The following is a 19090-nucleotide window of genomic DNA, read 5'->3' as shown; positions in this document are numbered from 1 at the left end:
AAAAGCATTTCTTAAGATTTGGATATGATGACTTTATGCTTTGGATAAAGTATCTGAAAGGCCCGGAAGATATTGGCAATGCTGGGCTAGGAGCTTCTTTGGAAAGAGAATGGATTTTGTGATGAACTTTTAAAAGCTATTGTTAACTCCTGTATGTGACATTTTTCAGGCAGAACTACAATGATTGCAGCAAGCATTTATGGATTCACTAGTATCTGATCCTCGTTAAATACAATGGTTAAAGTATGGGTCTTCATCTCCCAGAATGATAATCTCTCTAGGGTAAGAATTTTCTTAGATGATATGAGATCAATGAAATCTAATGCTATTTTTTTCTTTCAACAAGTATTGACCAAGTGCCTGCTACGATAGCCCTATTGCTATGTGCTGGTGGCCCAGAGATGAACAAAACCCAGTTTGTCTCAGAGTAGTTCGATCTGGGAGAGGAGAGTAAAATGTAAATACCTAACGATTCTATAAAATATCCTAAGTGTTACAAGAGATTCATTACAAATTGCTGTAAAAACACAGAAAAGGGCATGTTTTTAAAAAATAGCCTATATTATCATTGTAGGTCTTTGTACTTTTTAATTTAAAAATGCTTATTAAGTACCTACTAAGTTCCAGACATTGTGCTTGTCACTTGGGATGCAGATATAAATAACATGTAGTCTTCTGAGAGCTCCTACTCATGAATGTATTAAATGTTATTCATACTTATCTTACAGGTATGGCTGAAAAAGTTGATTCTTAAAGTGTTGCTTGGAAAAAAAAAAAAACAACCAGTTGTAACTAGTGAAGCTTTTAGAGGGTGATTTTTCCATGGTATGGGCACCCACAGCGTGCCCAGCACACTGCTTGGTGCTGTTGAACAGTTAATTCTCTAATTACTGCAGGTCCACATGCCAGTGTGGACTGGCTGCCATGAATACCACAAAATGTTTCAACCAAATAAAGCATCCAGGACTTGGAGGTACTCTTGTTCATAATCTTTTATTTGTCTAATTCTTGCATAATGTAACAAAGTTTGTATGAAAAGACTGTGCCTCATAAATCTTTGAAACTTTAATATTATTACAGTGAGAAAGAAAAAGTTAGGAAAAACTAAGAAATATGTTAATTATTTTCCATGAGCATTTAAAAATTGAGAAACTGACTAAGAATATCTGTAGATTGAATTGCTCATCACTTTAACATAGTAGCCAAAATGGCAAGTTTCTATTACATTAAAGTATATCATGAAGCCTATGTGCAATCATGTAAGTGTGGATTTAGCTGTATGTGAACATCAATTTACCCATATACCCATTAACAGAGTTGAACAATGATGGTGCCAAAAATTAACATGTAATATAGTACTTATTATGTACCGGGTGCTATTCAGACAATAAATAATTCAATCATCTTGTTTAGCATATGAGCTAGGAACCATGATCATTCCCATTTTACAGGTAAGGAAAGGAATAGTGAGGCTTACTAGCCCAAGGTCACACTGCTAATAAGTGGCAGAGGCAGAATTTGGACCCAGGATTCGGGCTCTGAAGACAATAATGATAACTCCCATATTATACTGCCACACAGGTAAGAGGAAAAGATTAGCTATGTGTGTTATTGAACTTGGAACATCTTGTAGCAGGGTCTGTTTGTATTAAGTGGGATGCTTACACACAGAAATGTGTTAGGAAAAAAAATTCTGAAAGTGTCTAATCCTGGTTTAGAAAAAAATATTAACTTCTAAATGCTTATTATCTAGTATCTTATAACCTTAAAGTAACTTTCAAGAGTGACTCAGTTTGTGCTTAACCAAAATATTACTAATAATGAAACAGCAAAACCTTGGAAGTTTCCATTACCAATCACAAGATGTAAGGCACACCCCGATGATTTTATTTACTTTGCAGAGCATAAGGTGGAATAACATGTTCTTCTAAATGTAGAGTTTAAACATTGAGTTGCATCATTGTGAAGAAAACTACTTAGTATTTTAATAGTGAGGTGACTTTACAAGTAAAGATCTTCAAGAAGATTCTTATGTGATTTTAAAAATCAGCTTAGATGCTTGGAATTTGGATTGTTGCATTCTTGTTCTTTGGCACATCAAGAGGTAAGATTCATAATTTATAATAAGTTCTTTAAAAATAATGAGTATACTTACATCTGAAATGTAATTGACATGAACTTATTATTTAGAAATCACTATTGCTAACTTCATTCCTAAGTAGTTTATTGTTTTTATGAATATGTTTAAAAATTGGCTGTTTATATTTCTTCGTATGTATTCATTTTTTCATTTATCATAAAATTATCATTGGACAAGTGCATCACTTAATACTGAATGAGTCTTATGAACATAAAGAAGCATCTATTTCCAACAACATAAAAGAGTTGCTGGACAGTCTTGTAGTGGGCTCCTAGCTCTGCCACTTACTAGTCTTATGGGCTTAGACATTAAAGTCTCAATTTCTTCATTTCTAAGATGAGTACATAGCAATAAATGAGAAAATATACACAAATTTCCAAATTCAGTAGCTGGCTCATAGTAGATACTCAATAATTGAATGAATTAACTAATTATTAGTGTCAATTGGAATGTTCTTTTTTTCCACTTGAGTCACAGTTTTCTGGAAGGATATTAGTCTGCGGACATTTCTTAAACATTAACTCAATATTCATTGACATGTTTGCTGTTTATATATGGACTCCTTAGACATTACTGTGTAAGGAGTTAGTGGTTTGGGCTACTTTTACCATCCATGTTTAATATTGTGCCTATAAACAAACACTAAAATTAGTTGATTTATTTTAACCAAACTAGAATCAAATAATTTCAATGTTGAATGACATCCACCCCTTTGTTGTAAAGTATCATGTAGTTGGTTGAAATAGTATGGTGGTAAGAAGACAGTCATCCCATCTAACATTCAGTTCAACCACCGGTTTGAATTATGAATCTTCTTGGGTTTTAGTCCTCGTTCTGCTGCTTGGCAGTTACTTAACTTTAAACAAATACTTAACCTTTCTAAGCCTCAGTTGATTCATCCATAAAAACAGGACAGTAACCAAAATAACATTATAGGGTTGTGCAAATTAAATAAGATGCAAGTTGACCATCTCTAACCCAAAAATCTGAAATCTAAACTTCTCCAAACTCTGAAACATTTTGAGCACTAATATGATGCCACAAGTAGAATATTTCACATATAAATACTTAACACAAACTTTGTTTCATGCACAAAATTATTAAAATACTGTATAAAATTACCTTTAGCCTATGTGTATAAGGTATATATGAAACAGAAATGAATTTTGTGTTAAGACTTGGGCCCTGTCCCCAATATATCTTATTGTGCATATGCAAACATTCCAAAACCTGAAATCTGAAACACTTCTGGTCTCAAACATTTTGGATAAGGGATACTCAACCTGTAATTCATGTAAAATGCTTGGCATGGGATTTGGGACATATTAGTAGTGAGCAATCAATAAGTGTCCGTTCTTATTTACACAGGTGAAGAAAACAAAACAGAGAGATTCATTGTGTAACATCTTGGCACTAGCTGGTGGAATTGGCGAATCTTGACTTTCAGTTCAGTGTTTTTTAGTCTCTGACCTCCAGCTTTTCTCTATTGGCTAAAAAATGAAGGAGATAGGACTAGCGTTAGTTTTCATATTTCAAGGACTATATTCTATTTTGCATGATTCTCCTGCCCCAGGACAGTCCTAATTGAATGTTGAAAGTAGTTAGACTGGTGAAGGCAGAGTTATGCAATAGGCGGCTTACCCTGATCTGCTGAGATGATGTTTAAAGCCATGAATACAGACAAGATCATCAAGGGAGTGACTGCAGGTAGAGAAGGAAGATGGAATTACTGAGTCCTAGGACACTTCCTCATTGAGAAATCAGGAAGATGAGGGCAAACTAGCAAAGAAGACTGCCAAGAAGTACTCAGTGAAGTGTTAGAAAACTAGGAGAGTTAGCCTCCTAGAAGTCAATTTAAGATGAAAGAAATAACAGCATGTTCGTGTGAGGCCAGGAATGATCCAGTAGAGAGGAGGAAAGTTGGTAAAGCAGGAGAAAGAGAAGGGAGTAGTGTTGAGCCTTACCCCTCAGTAGGTGAGAGAAGATGGAGTCCTAATAGGATGAAGGTTTGCCTTTGTGAGGGACAAAGACAGTTCATCTCTTGTGAACAGAGTGAAGGCAGAATAGAAGGGCAGGTATCTGCAGGTAGCTGGATAGACGTGCTGGGAGCTTGTAAAAGGTCCCTTCTCTTTGTTTCTGGTTTCCTATTGAAATAGGAAACAGGGTCATCAGCCAAGAGGGTTGGTGGGCATGAAAATGTTAGAGGTTTGAGAGGGGAGAAGAATGAAATAACCCAGGAGCCTGGGAAAACGAAGGGCCTAGGAAAATATGATACGATGGCTGGGCAGCTTTAGGATCTGCTTTAATTTCATAACCACAAATTAAAAGTGAGATAGTCAGTACGGTATGTGATTTCCTCCAGGCATATTCAGCTGCACTGGTGTAGGCAGGAAATAGGTGAAGTGTTGGGCTTAACCAGAGTTGTGGTTAAGCCAAGTGAAGCAAGAACAGGAGAGAAGTTCAAGGAGAGTACAGGGGTGTGGTTTTAATTGACTGTGGGATTTACACTGGGTAAGAAGGGAATTGAGGAGAGGAATCGCTGCCTAATAAGAAGTTATTTTAACAAAGCACATAGTTATGTAAAATTTAGATAATACATATATTTCTCCTACACACCACATATCTATTACACAGCTGCCATAAATTTAGCAATTGAGTCTACATTCATTTGTATTATTACCTATATCTCATCTGTTAAATCTGTAGCAGAGTCCATTGCCGTCAATCTTCTGGTACCTACCATTTATGCTAATGACTTCCAAGTGTAATATCTCCAGCTGAACTTCTCCCTGGAATCCCAGTCTCATATACTCAACTGCCTCTGAGACAGCTCCACTTAGGTATCTAATTCATATCGAATCTACATATCCAAAACTGAACTCTCAATATCTACCCCCAAATCTGTTCATCTCAAAGTTTTCACAACTCATGGACTTCCAGGTGCTCTGGCCAAAACACCTCGCATCATCCTTGACGTTTCTGTCATACCTCACCGCCAGTTAGTCAGCACATCTCTTTGGATCCTCCTTCAAAACCTATGCAGAACCTGACCACTTGTAACCACCTCCACTGCTACCACCCTAGTCTTAGCCACCATTGTCTCTTATCTGATAGTTTGTTATAATAATCTCCTAGCTGACCTCTTCCTCTACCCTTGCCCTGCTTCAATCTCTTCTCAGAATCCACTGAACAGAAGCTAACTCAAGTCAGTCCATGTCACTTTTCTGCTCAGAGTCCTCCAGTGGCTTCCCATCTCACTTCAGAGTAAAAGCCAAAGTCCTCCCAGTGACCTACCAAGTACTACATGCTTCAGCCCTCTGTTACCGCCTAGCAGTGTCCCCTGCTACTCATCCACCTACCCTATTCAAACTCCTGGGGACCAGATGCATTCCAAATGTTAGCTTTTTTGATTATTATTTTAGAAACATGCTATGGTAAACATACTGTATATAATACATAATTTCCAGAAAAATCTAGGACAGCACCCCATATTTAATCACATGAATATTTATGTGGTAAAATACATGCCTATTATCCCACATAATTTAATCTCACATTAAATGGGATAAAGACTATAAATAGCTTTAGGTCTGTTATTGCTGCCAAATTAGTTACTGCAAACTAGAAAACAAATAAAGAAAGAAACCCAAAAGCAACTATGTTTCCCCAGAGATTTTTAGATTTTGAAATTGCAGAATAAGACATTGTGGAGCGGTGTCTTCTCCCTGTCTCCATTCCCTGCGTCCTAGTCTGGGTGCCTCCTAATTCCTCAATCACAATAGGCTCTCTGCTTCCTTGCAGAGTCTTGTACTTTCCTTCCCTCTGTCTGGAATGCTGTCCCGCATATCTGCACGTGGTTTGCTCCTCTCCCCCTCAGGTCTTGATGCAAATGCTACCCTGGACACCCTATTTAAACTGCAAACCACTCCTCACCTAAACACACAAACACCCTCATCCCTTCCCTGCTTTAGGTTCCTCCCAGCACCTGTCACTGTTTTAACGTAGCCATTTTTTAAAAACTTATTCTTATTTACTGTCTGTCTCTACATCCCCTACTAGACTATATATTCAATGAGGGCTAGACTTGTTTCTTCCAATGCTGAATTCCAGTGCTAATAGCATCTGGCAAATAAGAGGCACTCAAACAAGCAAATATTTCTTGAATAGAAATTATTGAACCTACTTTCCAGCTTTTTTACGTCTTTGGAAAAGCCTCCTCACAGTAAGACAGAGAAGTGGCTCCTTTAGAAAGGGGAAATTAGGAAGATATGAACTAATATGCCAATTTACATGATTTCTTAACCAGTTAACACTAACTTCTTGTAATGTGCTGTTTTTCAAATGTTTCTTTAAAGAATTATAAGGCCAAAGGGGAAATAAAGCATTTCAACTAGAGAATATATTAAAATATAAGGACTCAAGAACTGAAGAAACTGGAAACAAATCAATAAAGGTGAAGAAAGCATTTAAGTAATAAAAATAAAAATAAAGGCCGGGCACAGTGGCTCACGCCTGTAATCCCAGCACTTTGGGAGGCTGAGGCACGCGGATCACGAGATCAGAAGATCGAGACCATCCTGGCTAACACAGTGAAACCCCGTCTCTACTAAAAATACAAAAAACTAGCCGGGCGCAGTGGCGGGCGCCTGTAGTCGCAGCTACTCAGGAGGCTGAGGCAAGAGAATGGCGTGAACCCGGGAGGTGGAGCTTGCAGTGAGCCGAGATCGCGCCACTGCACTCCAGCCTGGGTGATGGAGGGAGACTCCGTCTACAAAAATATTAAATTAAATTAAATTAAATTAAATTAAATGCCAGGCGTAGTGGCTCACGCCTATAATCCCAGCACTCTGGGGAGCCGAGGTGGGCAGATCATGAGGTCAGGAGATGGAGACCTTCCTGGCTAACACATTGAAACCTACTAAAAATACAAAACATTAGCCGCGCGTGGGGGCAGGCGCCTGTAGTCCCAGCTACTCGGGAGGCTGAGGCAGGAGAATGGCGTGAACCCAGGAGACGGAGCTTGCAGTGAGCCGAGATCGTGCCACTGCACTCCAGCCTGGGCAACAGAGCGAGACTCCATCTCAAAAAATAAAAGAAAAGAAAAAAGAAAAATATGCATAGTACACAAATATCTCATCCGCAGAAGAGGTACAAATTGTCAGAAATGCACAAAAGGATATTCAAAGTTTCTGATAATTAAATAAATGCAAATTAAAATAACAACAAGTTTTCATTCTTGTAGAACATGTGAGGTTGTCATACTGGTGGTACTTACAGAAACCGAAATCTACATACCCTTCCATAGTATGTAGATTGTATTGTTGTTCCCCATATTGACTCTCCATCCCTGTAAGACCCTTATACACATTTACCTTTGGCCACATGACATAGAAGAGAGCATTCTAAGTCTAGACACCTTTAAGAGCCTTTGCATGGTTCCACAGTTGCATCCTTTCCCTCCACCCCAAGAGACAGATGCTCAAAACAGAGCCTACTCATTTAGCTTGGGTCCTGCAATGCAGAAGACTGGAAAATCAGAGCCAGGCCCAATCTAAGACCACTGCAGCCAAAGGATAACATGAGCAACAAATAAACCTTAATTTTTGTAAGCCAATGAGATGTGGGGGGCTGTTTATTACCACAACATAACCTAGCAAAAGCTAGGCTATACCTCCCAGTTCCACTTAGTGATAGAGTAACCCGCATAAGGGTTCAGTTATTTTCCTGCCACAAATAGCAATAGATTTCACTTAGATCATCACTTTTTCTAAGTCTTCATTTTGTCATTTTTTCATATGTATGACACATAAGGCTAAATCTGTTTTTGGTATTTTTTATTAGCAGTAGTAAGACAAAAAGGAAAAACCAGACTGGGCATCATTTGGTAAAGAAATACTCTTTCTGTCCTTTTGTGACTTTTTCATTATTATAAAGGTAGTTCATATTTATTACTGAAAATTTTATAGCATAGACAAGTATAAATAAGAAAATAAAAACCACTGGGATTCACCATTAATATTTTGGTACACTTACTTTTAATTTTGTTTTTTTCCATTACAGATATTATTACAAATTCTCTATAAATGTTTATAATGGCTGTGTAATATTCCTCAATACCATAATTTTAAAACTATATCCTTTATTATTGGCCACTGAAGTTATTGATCCAATTTCAATATATTAATTTTAGAGCAAACATTATTTTTACAGAACTATTAATCTTTCAATTTTTTCTTAAGTAGCTTTAATACCTTATAATGTCGCTCAGTCTGCTTTATCACATCTATTTGCCTTTAACTTTACACTCTCTGTGAGTATTTCCTTATGGAAAAAAGAGCACAGTGGCAGATAACCCTGGTAAGTGATAAACACAGAAAATAAGGACTAGTTTTAAAAATCTTCATTTTAAAATCCATAGACTGAATAATGTAGTTGAGAACCTGGAGAAAAAAAGCAACAGAATGCAAAAAATAAAAGCAGCTGGGCATTCTAGGGAAGACAGAAGGCTGTTTTAGAAAGCCATGATCCAACTATGTAGTCACTGGTTCAAATTAGAAAAGGATCAGAATAGATTCCAGGCAGGAGAAATATTAAGAAGCTGCAATATAATAGGAATATATTGAAGAAGGCACATGTTCATTCTTCCAGGAAGAGAAAAAAAGGCAACCAGAGAATACAGGAAAACACAAACAGTACAAGGAAGGCATAATCCAAATATGGAGTAAACTACAATGACACTGATCCTCAGTAATTCAAATATTAGGAAAGACAATTCATTTGCATTGTCTCCTTTGAAGGGAATGAGTGTCTGAACAATGGAAGTGCAGAAAAGGAAATGTAATTATAGCATGTGAGTTGACTGAAGGCAAAAATATTTATCTAGTCATAATAATATAAATTCTGTTCATTGATTCTCAACTTTTTGGAGTCAGCCTGTAGACAAAACATGGAAGGATTAATTATGCTTATAGAGCAAAGTCTGAATATTATCAATCTTGATAGCATGAAAGCAACATTACGAAATTGACAGACCTTGGAAGCTGGAAGGGAGGCAGAGAGGGAGAGGCAGTACCACTAAAATCTTCCTCTTAGGAAACTGGGAGTCAAGTTCTAACAAATATGATGTATGGATCAAAAAATAGAAAGTTACTATTTAAATTTATAATAGAACTCAATAAATGAGCAAACAAACAAACAAACAAAAACAAAACAGTGTTATTGACCATGTTGGAGGAAGAGGTGAGACAAAGTGAAGAGTGGCATGTGCTGGGTTATTGAGCTGTTATCTCTTGGCTTCAAGCCTGCCCTTCTGGCTGAGCTTTGCTGGGGCTGGAATGTGGCCAGTACCATCCTAACAAGTGTGGGATGATATCTCATTAAGGTTTTGATTTACATTTTCATAATGATTCACAATGTTGAGCATCTTTTCATATGGCTGTTGGCCATTTGTGTGCTTCTTAAGGAAAATGCCTGTTCAGGTCCTTGCCTATTTTTAAATTTAGTTATTTTATTTTTTGCTATTGAGTTGTGTGAGTTCCTGAGGTATTAACGTGGAACCACAAAAGACCCCAAATAACAAAGCAATCTTAAGAAAGAAGAACAAAGCTGGAAGCAGCACACTTCCTGATTCAAAACTACACTTACTACAAAACTATATTAATCAAGACAGTGTGATACTGACATAAAAACAGACACAAAAACAAAGGAACAGAGTAGAGGGTCCAGAAATACACCCATGTGTATATGGTCAACTAGTCTTTGACAAGGGTGCCAAGAATATACAATGAGGAAATGATTGGCTTCTTCACCAAATGGTGTTGGGAAAATTGGATATCCACATACAAAAGAATAAAATTGAACCCTTATGCCATATACAAAATTATAAACCCATGTGTATATGGTCAGCTAGTCTTTGACAAGGGTGCCAAGGATATACAATGAGGAAATGATAGGTTTGTTCAACAAATGGTGTTGGGAGCATTGGATATCCACACACAAAAGAATGAAATTGAACTCTTATCTTATGCCATATACAAAATTAACTTGGAATAAAGACTTAAGTGTAAGACTTGAAATTATATAACTCCTAGGAGAAAACATAGGAAAAATCTCCTTGTTGCTGGCTTTAACAATGATTTTTTTTTAATATGACAACAAACGCATAGACAACAAAAGTAAAATAAATAAATGAGTGGGACTGCATTAAACAAAAATCTTCTGCACAGTAAAGGAACTAATCAACAAAATGAAAAGGCAACCCTGTAGAATGAGAGAAAATATTTTCAAGCCATAAATCCAATAAGGGGTTAATTTCCAAAATTAAAGCCTACTTTAGCTCATAGTGAGAAACACAGCCTCTCTGTAAGCCTGGTTCCTCTATTACTGACACTCCGCCTTTCTGCTGCAGGAAAAGAAGTTTGCTATGAAAGGTTAGGGTGTTTCAAAGATGGTTTACCATGGACCAGGACTTTCTCAACAGAGTTGGTAGGTTTACCCTGGTCTCCAGAGAAGATAAACACTCGTTTCCTGCTCTACACTATACACAATCCCAATGTCTATCAGGTAAGCTAACTTGCAGCCTTCACACATGGATTATTCTAAAATATAAGATTTGCCTATAGATACAGAAGACATAGATACGGTAACATTTCTTTTCAGTATTATGAGTCAGATTGTTTTGTATGTTGTCTGTTCTATATTATCTGTTTTGATATATCTGATTTAAATATGAAGATTGCTCTTATGTTGTTATTTCATAAGAGGTAAAAGACATTATGTTCAGTCAATGTACTGAGAACCTTCCATCTGTAAGACTGTGGATAAGCAACAATGCCTATTATCGATTGAATTGTATAAACAGAACAGTCTTGAGTTTATTACAGTGGAAGAAATGGCATATATAAACAAATACCTTTCTTGCAACACAAATTATGATCTGTGATGTAAGATGCAACTGAAAGACTCTGGGAACAAAGTGAAGAAGAGCTCACATTGAGGTCAGGGATGGAACCAGGTAACATTTTGAGGAGGACATGTGTTTGAGGTGTATCCTGCAGGATGGGCAAGATGCTCACAAGCAGAGGTAAGCAGGGTAATGGCAAAGGAAGTGGCATGAACATAAAGAAGAGAAACCACAGGTGCATCTGATGGATGATGTGTTGGGTTAGTCTAGGGGCACAGAAGGAGTCTTCAAAAGTAAGGTTAGTTAGAAAAGTAGTTGAGGAACAAATTGTATAGTTCCTTCCTGTGGAGTTTGTACTTCCTCCTGTAAGTCATGAGGCCCCACTGAGAGCTTTTCAGAGCTGCTTTAGGGCATTTACTGTGGCTGCAGTTGCTCTCTTGTCTGAAGCTGGAAGAGATCAGAGGTGACTATGAGACCACTAGCCACTGGCCACATGTGACTATTAAAATTACAATTAAATCAAATTAAAAACTCAGTTCATCAGCCACACCAGCCACATTTCAAGTGCTCAATAGCCACATGTGGCTAGTGGCTACCATACTGGACAGTACAGATACAGAATATTTCCATCATCACAGAAAGTTCCATTTGACAGTGTTAAATAGAAAGCTATAGTGCAGTTTGGATCACACATGGGAAACACGCCTGAACTGCAGTAATGAAAGTGAGTATGATAATAGAAAATCAACATGATAAACAGCATAAACTAGTCTGAGATTTCACACATAAATGATTGGGAAAATGGTAACCCTCTTCTCAGAAAAATTGAGGATAAAAGAGAAGGAGTTAGATTCTGGACAGGTGAGCCTTGAGCAACCTATTGGAGATGTTAGTCTGACAGCCAAACAGGCAGCCCAGAACTGGAGAAAAAGATTCAAAAGTCTTCTGGCTGGAGTTGAAAATTGAAACCAAAAGAATACATGAAATCTCAGAAGCGAGAAACGAGGGCAGGACTAGGAGTGGATGGAGGATCTATATTTAGGGAGCAGGGAAAAAGGGGGACCAGAGAAGATCATTTCCAGTCTTTACCTGAATCTGTAACCTTGGGGCTTACTTTCCATCAGGCCCATCACATACTGCTGGGCCTTGCCAGCCAAGACAGCCTTCTCCTATGCCTTCCTACCATACAAATATGGTCTGATTTGTAGCTGTCTACTCACCAGACACACATATATATGTACACACTACTCTTTACTGAAGTTTGCCATCTGTAGATGAGTATTTCCCTAAATAATGTCCTTCACACCTTCTCCACTTCCCTCCATTTGGAAAGAATCATGTGTAATTAAACCAGATCTGTACCTGAATTTTGTAATGGATACAAGCCCGATTGTTTGCTGTTAAAGTGTTTTTCAACAACTAAGATATAGGATAAATCAAGTTATGTACTTAAAACAAGGATTTCCCCAGGCCTGACCCATATGCTATATGAATTTGACCAATTCTGTAGATGTGGCTCTCTCTAGAACAAGGAAAAAAAGTTCTTACTATGGGTATAGAGACCTTATAAAGAAATATTCCTCAAAAGTTTGAGTTTTATAATTATCAAGAAGTAAAGAGAGGAATATTACTTAGCTTTAAAAAGAAGTGAAATGCTAATACATAATATAACATGGATGACTCTTCAAAACATTTTGCTAATAAGCCAGACACCAAAGGACAAATAATCTATGGTTTCATTTATAGGAGATACCTAGAGTAGGTAATGGAGAGTTCCTGTTTAATGGGTACAGAATTTAGTTTGGGGTGATGAAACAGTTCTGGAGAAAGATGGTAGTGATAGCTGCATGACAACATGAATGACTTAATGCCACTGAGTTTACCCTTTAAAATGGTTAAAATGTTGATTTTAATGCTACGTATATCTTAACTTTCTTTGCATTTTCATTTTAAAAATGTTTGGAAATATGTACAACTTTCATACAGTTTCAGGGTGCTCCAGACACCTGTGGCCACTTCATGTAAACCACTGACTATTTCTAGAGCACTTTCAGAGACTATAATATGATCATGATCAAACTTTGTAATTAAACCTAATGAAGGCACCAGACACTTCTCAAATAAGAAATGTATCAGTTACAGAGCTCGCCTACTCTAAGTACTCACAAGGAGACAGATAAACAGTTTCTTTATTCCTCCTCCCCCTCCTCCTCCTCTTCCTCTCCGTCTTCTTCATCTTCCTCTTCCATCTTTTCCTGGGCAACTTTAGCAGGACATTATGTGCCATCAAACTTTACTTTCGACTTGGAGTCAGCAACATCCTTCTCATACTTCTCCTTCAGCTTTGCCGCCTTAGTGATGTAAGGCTGCTTTTTTGCTGTCATTTAAGTTATTCCACATCTCACCCAGCTTTTTTGCCACGTCTCCAATAGAGATGCCAGGGTTTGTGGATTTGATCTTGGCGCAGAATTCTGAATAGAACAGGAAGAATCCAGACGGTGGCCTTTTGGGGGCATTAGGATCCTTCTTCTTGCCTCCCTTAACTGGTCTATAATCCTTCATTTCCCGATCATAGCGCACTTTAATCACCTTTGCCATTTCATCAAATTTAGATTTCTCTTTCCTGGACATTGTCTTCCACCTCTCAGAGCACTTCTTGAAAAATTCTGCAAAATTGACAGGGACCTCTGGGTTTTTCTTCTTATGTTCTTCTCTGCATGTATAATAAGGCATAAACAGACATCTTGCCCTTTGGTTTCTTGGGGTCACCTTCAGCCATCCTGACTGTATTGTTCGCTAGAAGATTAGGTTTTTTTTAAGTGAAGAGAATCTATGCTGAATACAAGTATTTTGGGGCAGCTTCTCTGCCTTTTAGGATGGTCAGGGCATATTTATCCACTTAGGACTAACTCTATTCCTTGATCTTCACTCTTAGGGCTAATCAGGCTCATGGATCCTTTTATCCTTTTATATAAGTGGCCATGCACTTGAATTCTGTGGAGCATGGTCAGTAAAACAGAAGGTGATAAAGACAGTGTTTAGGTGAAGCTGGGTCCTCTTGCCAATGAAAAGAAAATTGGAAAACTAAATACTTCCCTAAATAATGTTCTTCACACCTTACCTACTTCCCTCCATTTGGAAAGAATCCTGTGTAATTAAACCAGATATGTATCTGAATTTTGTAATGGATGGAAGCCTATTGTTTGCTGTTAAAGTGTTTTTCTAACAACTGTGATATAGGATGAGTCAAGGTGTGTAATTAAAATAAGGATTTCCACAGGCCTGACTCATATGTTATATGAATTGGACTCATTTATAAACAAATCAGAAATTAACTCTACACAGTTAACATACTCCCTTCTCCAAGTGAGGAATTGTCAAAGGTAAACGTGGTGTGGTACAATAAACTTGGTGTCCTGGAAGTCACAGGTCTTTACAGTTACCTTTTCACCTTTCTGTAAGAATAAAACCAACCTACTTCACCCATGAATCCATGACACCTTAACCTATAGTGACTTATGCAGTCACTGGTGGTGATGGACATGTTGCACACTTCCAGTAGTTTCTGTGTCTGCAGCTTTAGTCAGGGTTAGAACATACCTAACTGGTAACTATTTTTTGCTTGCTAGAGATGATATCACTGGAAATGTAGTCTTCAGAATAGATTGATCTCATACCTATTATGCTTCATGTCTACTCAGTCAAAGAATGCTAAAAGGCCCAGATAAACCTTGATACTTTAATTCACTCTTCCTCTCGATAACCTATTGTGTACGATATTGGCATCATTTCCTGGTTTCTATCCTTGTGGCAGCAGAATCTAAGCTGTCTTCTTTTGATCCCATGATGCTGTATGGAGTTTCCCACGCTTATGTTGAAAAGCTACTTTAGAGGGCTGTGCCAGAGTGAATGTGAAGTGAACCAAAGTATTTTCTCCACCTATGCTACTTGATGAAACTCCTCAGTGATCTCAGACAAGATCACCCATATCAGCATACCTGGATGGAAACCAGATGGCAGATGGCAGACAGACACGTGCAATGCGTGATGTGAATGAGCTCCTCTTTACACTAGCATGACAACAGATGCTCAGACCTCACAATACCTGTTAGAATGCCACTTGGAGGTTTGCTTGAGGTCTCAACTATTCAAACTATTCTCATGTTGAGAAAAGAATAAACATTTTTTTTTTATTAAATTCCCTCCAAATGGTTTTTCTGATGTAGAAACGGGACTACAGTAGGGGTTTGAGGCTCTCCAGCTGGGCCTAAGAGAGTTGAAATGAGTGAGCATCTGGATTCTCTTAGATACATAGATGGAATCATGTTTTTGTACTTGGATTGGATTATTTAGCAGAAAAATGGTTCCTAGATGGCCTGAAGACAATTGATTTTATTGCCCACTTCAGCAAATCCCACATCTGGTTTGGGCCCTATCAGCAGAGAAAACCATAATCAGAACATGACTTGAGAGCCCAGTGGTGAAGCACCTAACTTCAAAGGCCATGTGGATTTGAACCCTGGCTCCAGCATTCATTAGCTGCAGTACTTTTTGGCAAGTTACTTGGCCCCTCAGTGCCCCCTTTTCTAATTTTTAAAATCAGTAGCTACCTCACAGTGTTGTGAGAGTTAAATGAGCTACTCCATAAAGTGCTTAGAACAATGCCTGGCAAATAGACAGATAGGAGTGTTAGCTATTATAATTACTGAGCAAGCCAGCTTATGACTCTCATAACCATTAGCTTACAGTCTTAGAGACACTTTACCTAGCCAGCAAATTGTATGATTAATTGCATTACTATTAAACACAGGTAGCCAGAAATAGGCTCTTTGTTTGAATTTCATAAATAGCTAAATGTATTGCTTCCAGGTTATAGGATTCACCACAGTCAGAGTTGCTATTTGCTGATTTAAGTATTCATTTTTTCCAAGAGAATCGCTTATACTTGTGCCTTTTATTGTTTTAAATAACAAAATCACTTAAATGTATAGTCTCCTAAAGTCTTTGAGAGTTTTGTTGTTAAGGCAATCCAACAAAATACAAGCAATACAAAAGAATATTTGACATAGTCATATAAAATTGTCTTCAATATGCTGGTATATTTCATGCGATGAGATTCTAACCTCAATTCCTTACTCATAAAGTGGGGTGGACAACCTCCATTTTTGCCATGTTTTTGGCATGCTTCTAGGCATGTTTTAATTCTCATGAATTACACTGATCACTGAGAAATGTTATACAAAAGTAAGATTTATTGAAATTCTGATTTAAACTTCCCTACGTTGTCTTGCAAACATTACTTTAAAAATCAAAGATTTTTTCTCTCCTTGTGTTGAATTTGTATACTGCATTGTATGATGCATTAATTTTTTGAGCTAGATGTGGTGGCTCATGCCTATAATCCCAGCGACTCAGGAGGCTGAGGTAGGAAGATCACTTGAGGCCACGAGTTCAAGATCAGCCTAGGCAACATAGTGAGACCCAGTCGCTAAAAAAAAAAATGTTTATAATTAGCCATGTGTGGTGGCATGTGTCTGTAGTCCAACTACTGAGGAGGCTGAGGAGGTCAGATGGCTTGAGCCCAGGAGTTTGCAACTGCAGTGAGTTATGATGGAGTCATTGCACTTCAGCCTGGGCAACACAGTGAGACCTTGTCTCTAAATAATAATAAAAATAATTTATGGTACTTTTATAGTATGTAGCAGTAACTAGTAAAAATATATTAAAGAAAGTTGTTAAAAATCAAATGTAGTGAAACACTTTTGAGCAGCTTTGGAATAGATCTACTAACTATTAAATAATTTTTAATTACTATTTTTCCTTAATCTCTTTCTGCTTGAAACAGGAGATCAGTGCGGTTAATTCTTCAACTATCCAAGCCTCATATTTTGGAACAGACAAGATCACCCGTATCAACATAGCTGGATGGAAAACAGATGGCAAATGGCAGAGAGACATGTGCAATGTATGACATGAATAAACTCCTTTTTACACTAGCATGCGAGCTTTATGTTTAACATGAATGTACTTTGCAAGGTATTGATGTATATTCATGGAGATCTTCCATTCAGTTATCCACAATTATCCGTGTTACAGGGCCTCAAATGAGTTATCCATTTCCCATTTATTTTTATTATAAATTGCACAGATTACAAGGGGAGCAAATTTGTATAATCACTCTTGAATAAATTCTTCTCTTGACAGAAGATTAAATGGTATGATCAATTTTTCAATTAATTTAAGAAAAACAATTTCCAAGTTAACTCAACAAAATTAATCTTTCTCTGCTATACTTAAGATTAATAGACTGCTAACATCATAAGCAATTAAATATTTATAAGGCCATATAGTGAAGATAACATTAGTACCTATCTCACTGAGTGAGAATTAAATTTATGTGTATGTATTTTATATATACTGAATATATGTGTTTATATATATAAATTTAATTCTCAATGACATAGGTACTAATGTATAAGTGCTAATTACTAATATGTGTGTATGTGTACATATATATGGGTTAGGACAGAGCCTAGCCTGTAGTAGGTTCTCTATTAATACCTATGTATTAGTCCATTTTCATACTGCTATAAAGAACTGCACTAGACTGGGTGATTTATAAAGGAAAGAGGTTTAGTTGACTCACAGTTCAGCATGGCTGGGGAGCCCTCAGGGAACTTACAATCATGGCAGAAGGCACTGCTTCACAAGGCAGCAGGAAGGAGAAATGCCAAGTGAAGGCGGAAGAGTCCCTTATAAAACCATCAGATCTCATATGAGAACTCACTAGCCGGAACACAGCATAGGGGAAATCGCCCCCATCATTCAATTACCTCCACCTGGTCTCTCCTTTGACACGTGGAGATTATGGCGATTATGGGGATTACAATTCAAGATGAGATTTGGGTGGGGACGCAAAGCCTAACCATATCAACCTACTAGTATAATTTCTTATTATGGAATCAAGTGTTAAGACACGTCGGTTTCCTTGACCACTTATTTCTTAATATTTATGTGAATCTTTGTGCCAGGTGTTGCTACAGCTGGAAGATATAAACTGCATTAATTTAGATTGGATCAACGGTTCACGGGAATACATCCATGCTGTAAACAATCTCCGTGTTGTTGGCGCTGAGGTGGCTTATCTTATTGATGTTCTCGTGGTAAGAAGTCTTGATTTTTTTTAATTATATTGAATTGGTTTTGGATATTAACACTCAGAAGTTGGGACAATTGAATGTCTTTTTTTATTAGCTTAGACAACTACTGAACACGTGAAATAATAAGCATTTGTACATGGTAGACAGAAAAGGAAAAGTTTCTTCGTAGTAGAGTCTGTGGTTATTTGAAGCACCACTAGGTGGCAGTGTGTCTACACAGGCTCATCACTAAAAACTACCCCCGCAAGGTCAGTGCCCTGCTCAGCACGTTGGACCATCTCAATCAGTTTCATCACATTGTAAATCTACCCTTAAAATTATAAATTGTTACCATCTTACAAATATTTTTTGTTTAGAATATGACACGTATTTTCACACAAAAAGAGGGTTCAGTGCCTGTGAATTAGTTAGGTCTGTAAGCCAGTTCAGACACAACTATTTAACCCACATATTCTCTAAAAGAATAAAATAGATCTTGCTATTTATTAGGCCTATACTCTGCAACATTTACGAATCTCCAAATGTTTTCCAAAAAGTAATTTCCCACCCTAAAATGCAGGGTAGTAAAATCTGAAGATGCATAATCCGTTCAGATTTTTAAGGAGGGTTCATTCATTCACTCAACAAATATATATTTCACTCTGCACTTACTGTGGGCTGGGCATGGAAGATATGACTTGTAAGTAAGACAGCGTTTCTGCTCTGACAAAATGTACACTCTAGTAGGCAATGGAGGCACACACAGAAACCAATGAACAAGAAAATGTCAGTTGGTGACAAGTAGTGGGTGAAGAAAATGCAAGGCAGTAGAATGGAAAGTGGCAGGAGCAGAAACAAATTGGATGAGCAACCAGGTTGGGTGATATTTGAACATCACGACTGTCAGTA

The 19090-nt window shown here is 37.5% G+C and overlaps 1 protein-coding gene across 1 annotated transcript in view; it reads left to right on the top strand.

Annotated features, from left to right (window-relative positions):
* The first annotated feature begins 1908 nt into the window (after positions 1-1908).
* The window catches only part of PNLIPRP3 (pancreatic lipase-related protein 3), a 49942-nt gene continuing 32760 nt past the window's right edge, over positions 1909-19090 (top strand). Inside the window, exons 1-4 of the mRNA XM_012001131.1 lie at positions 1909-2104; positions 10548-10702; positions 16888-17007; positions 18074-18205. Of these exons, the coding sequence (XP_011856521.1) occupies positions 2056-2104; positions 10548-10702; positions 16888-17007; positions 18074-18205 (456 nt within the window). The 5' untranslated portion in view covers positions 1909-2055. The remainder of the gene's footprint in view (positions 2105-10547; positions 10703-16887; positions 17008-18073; positions 18206-19090) is intronic.

This window comes from Mandrillus leucophaeus, unplaced genomic scaffold (genome assembly GCF_000951045.1).
Source record: "Mandrillus leucophaeus isolate KB7577 unplaced genomic scaffold, Mleu.le_1.0 Scaffold65, whole genome shotgun sequence".
NCBI classification, from domain to species: domain Eukaryota; kingdom Metazoa; phylum Chordata; class Mammalia; order Primates; family Cercopithecidae; genus Mandrillus; species Mandrillus leucophaeus.
This window is presented reverse-complemented; position numbering and strand designations above follow the sequence as displayed.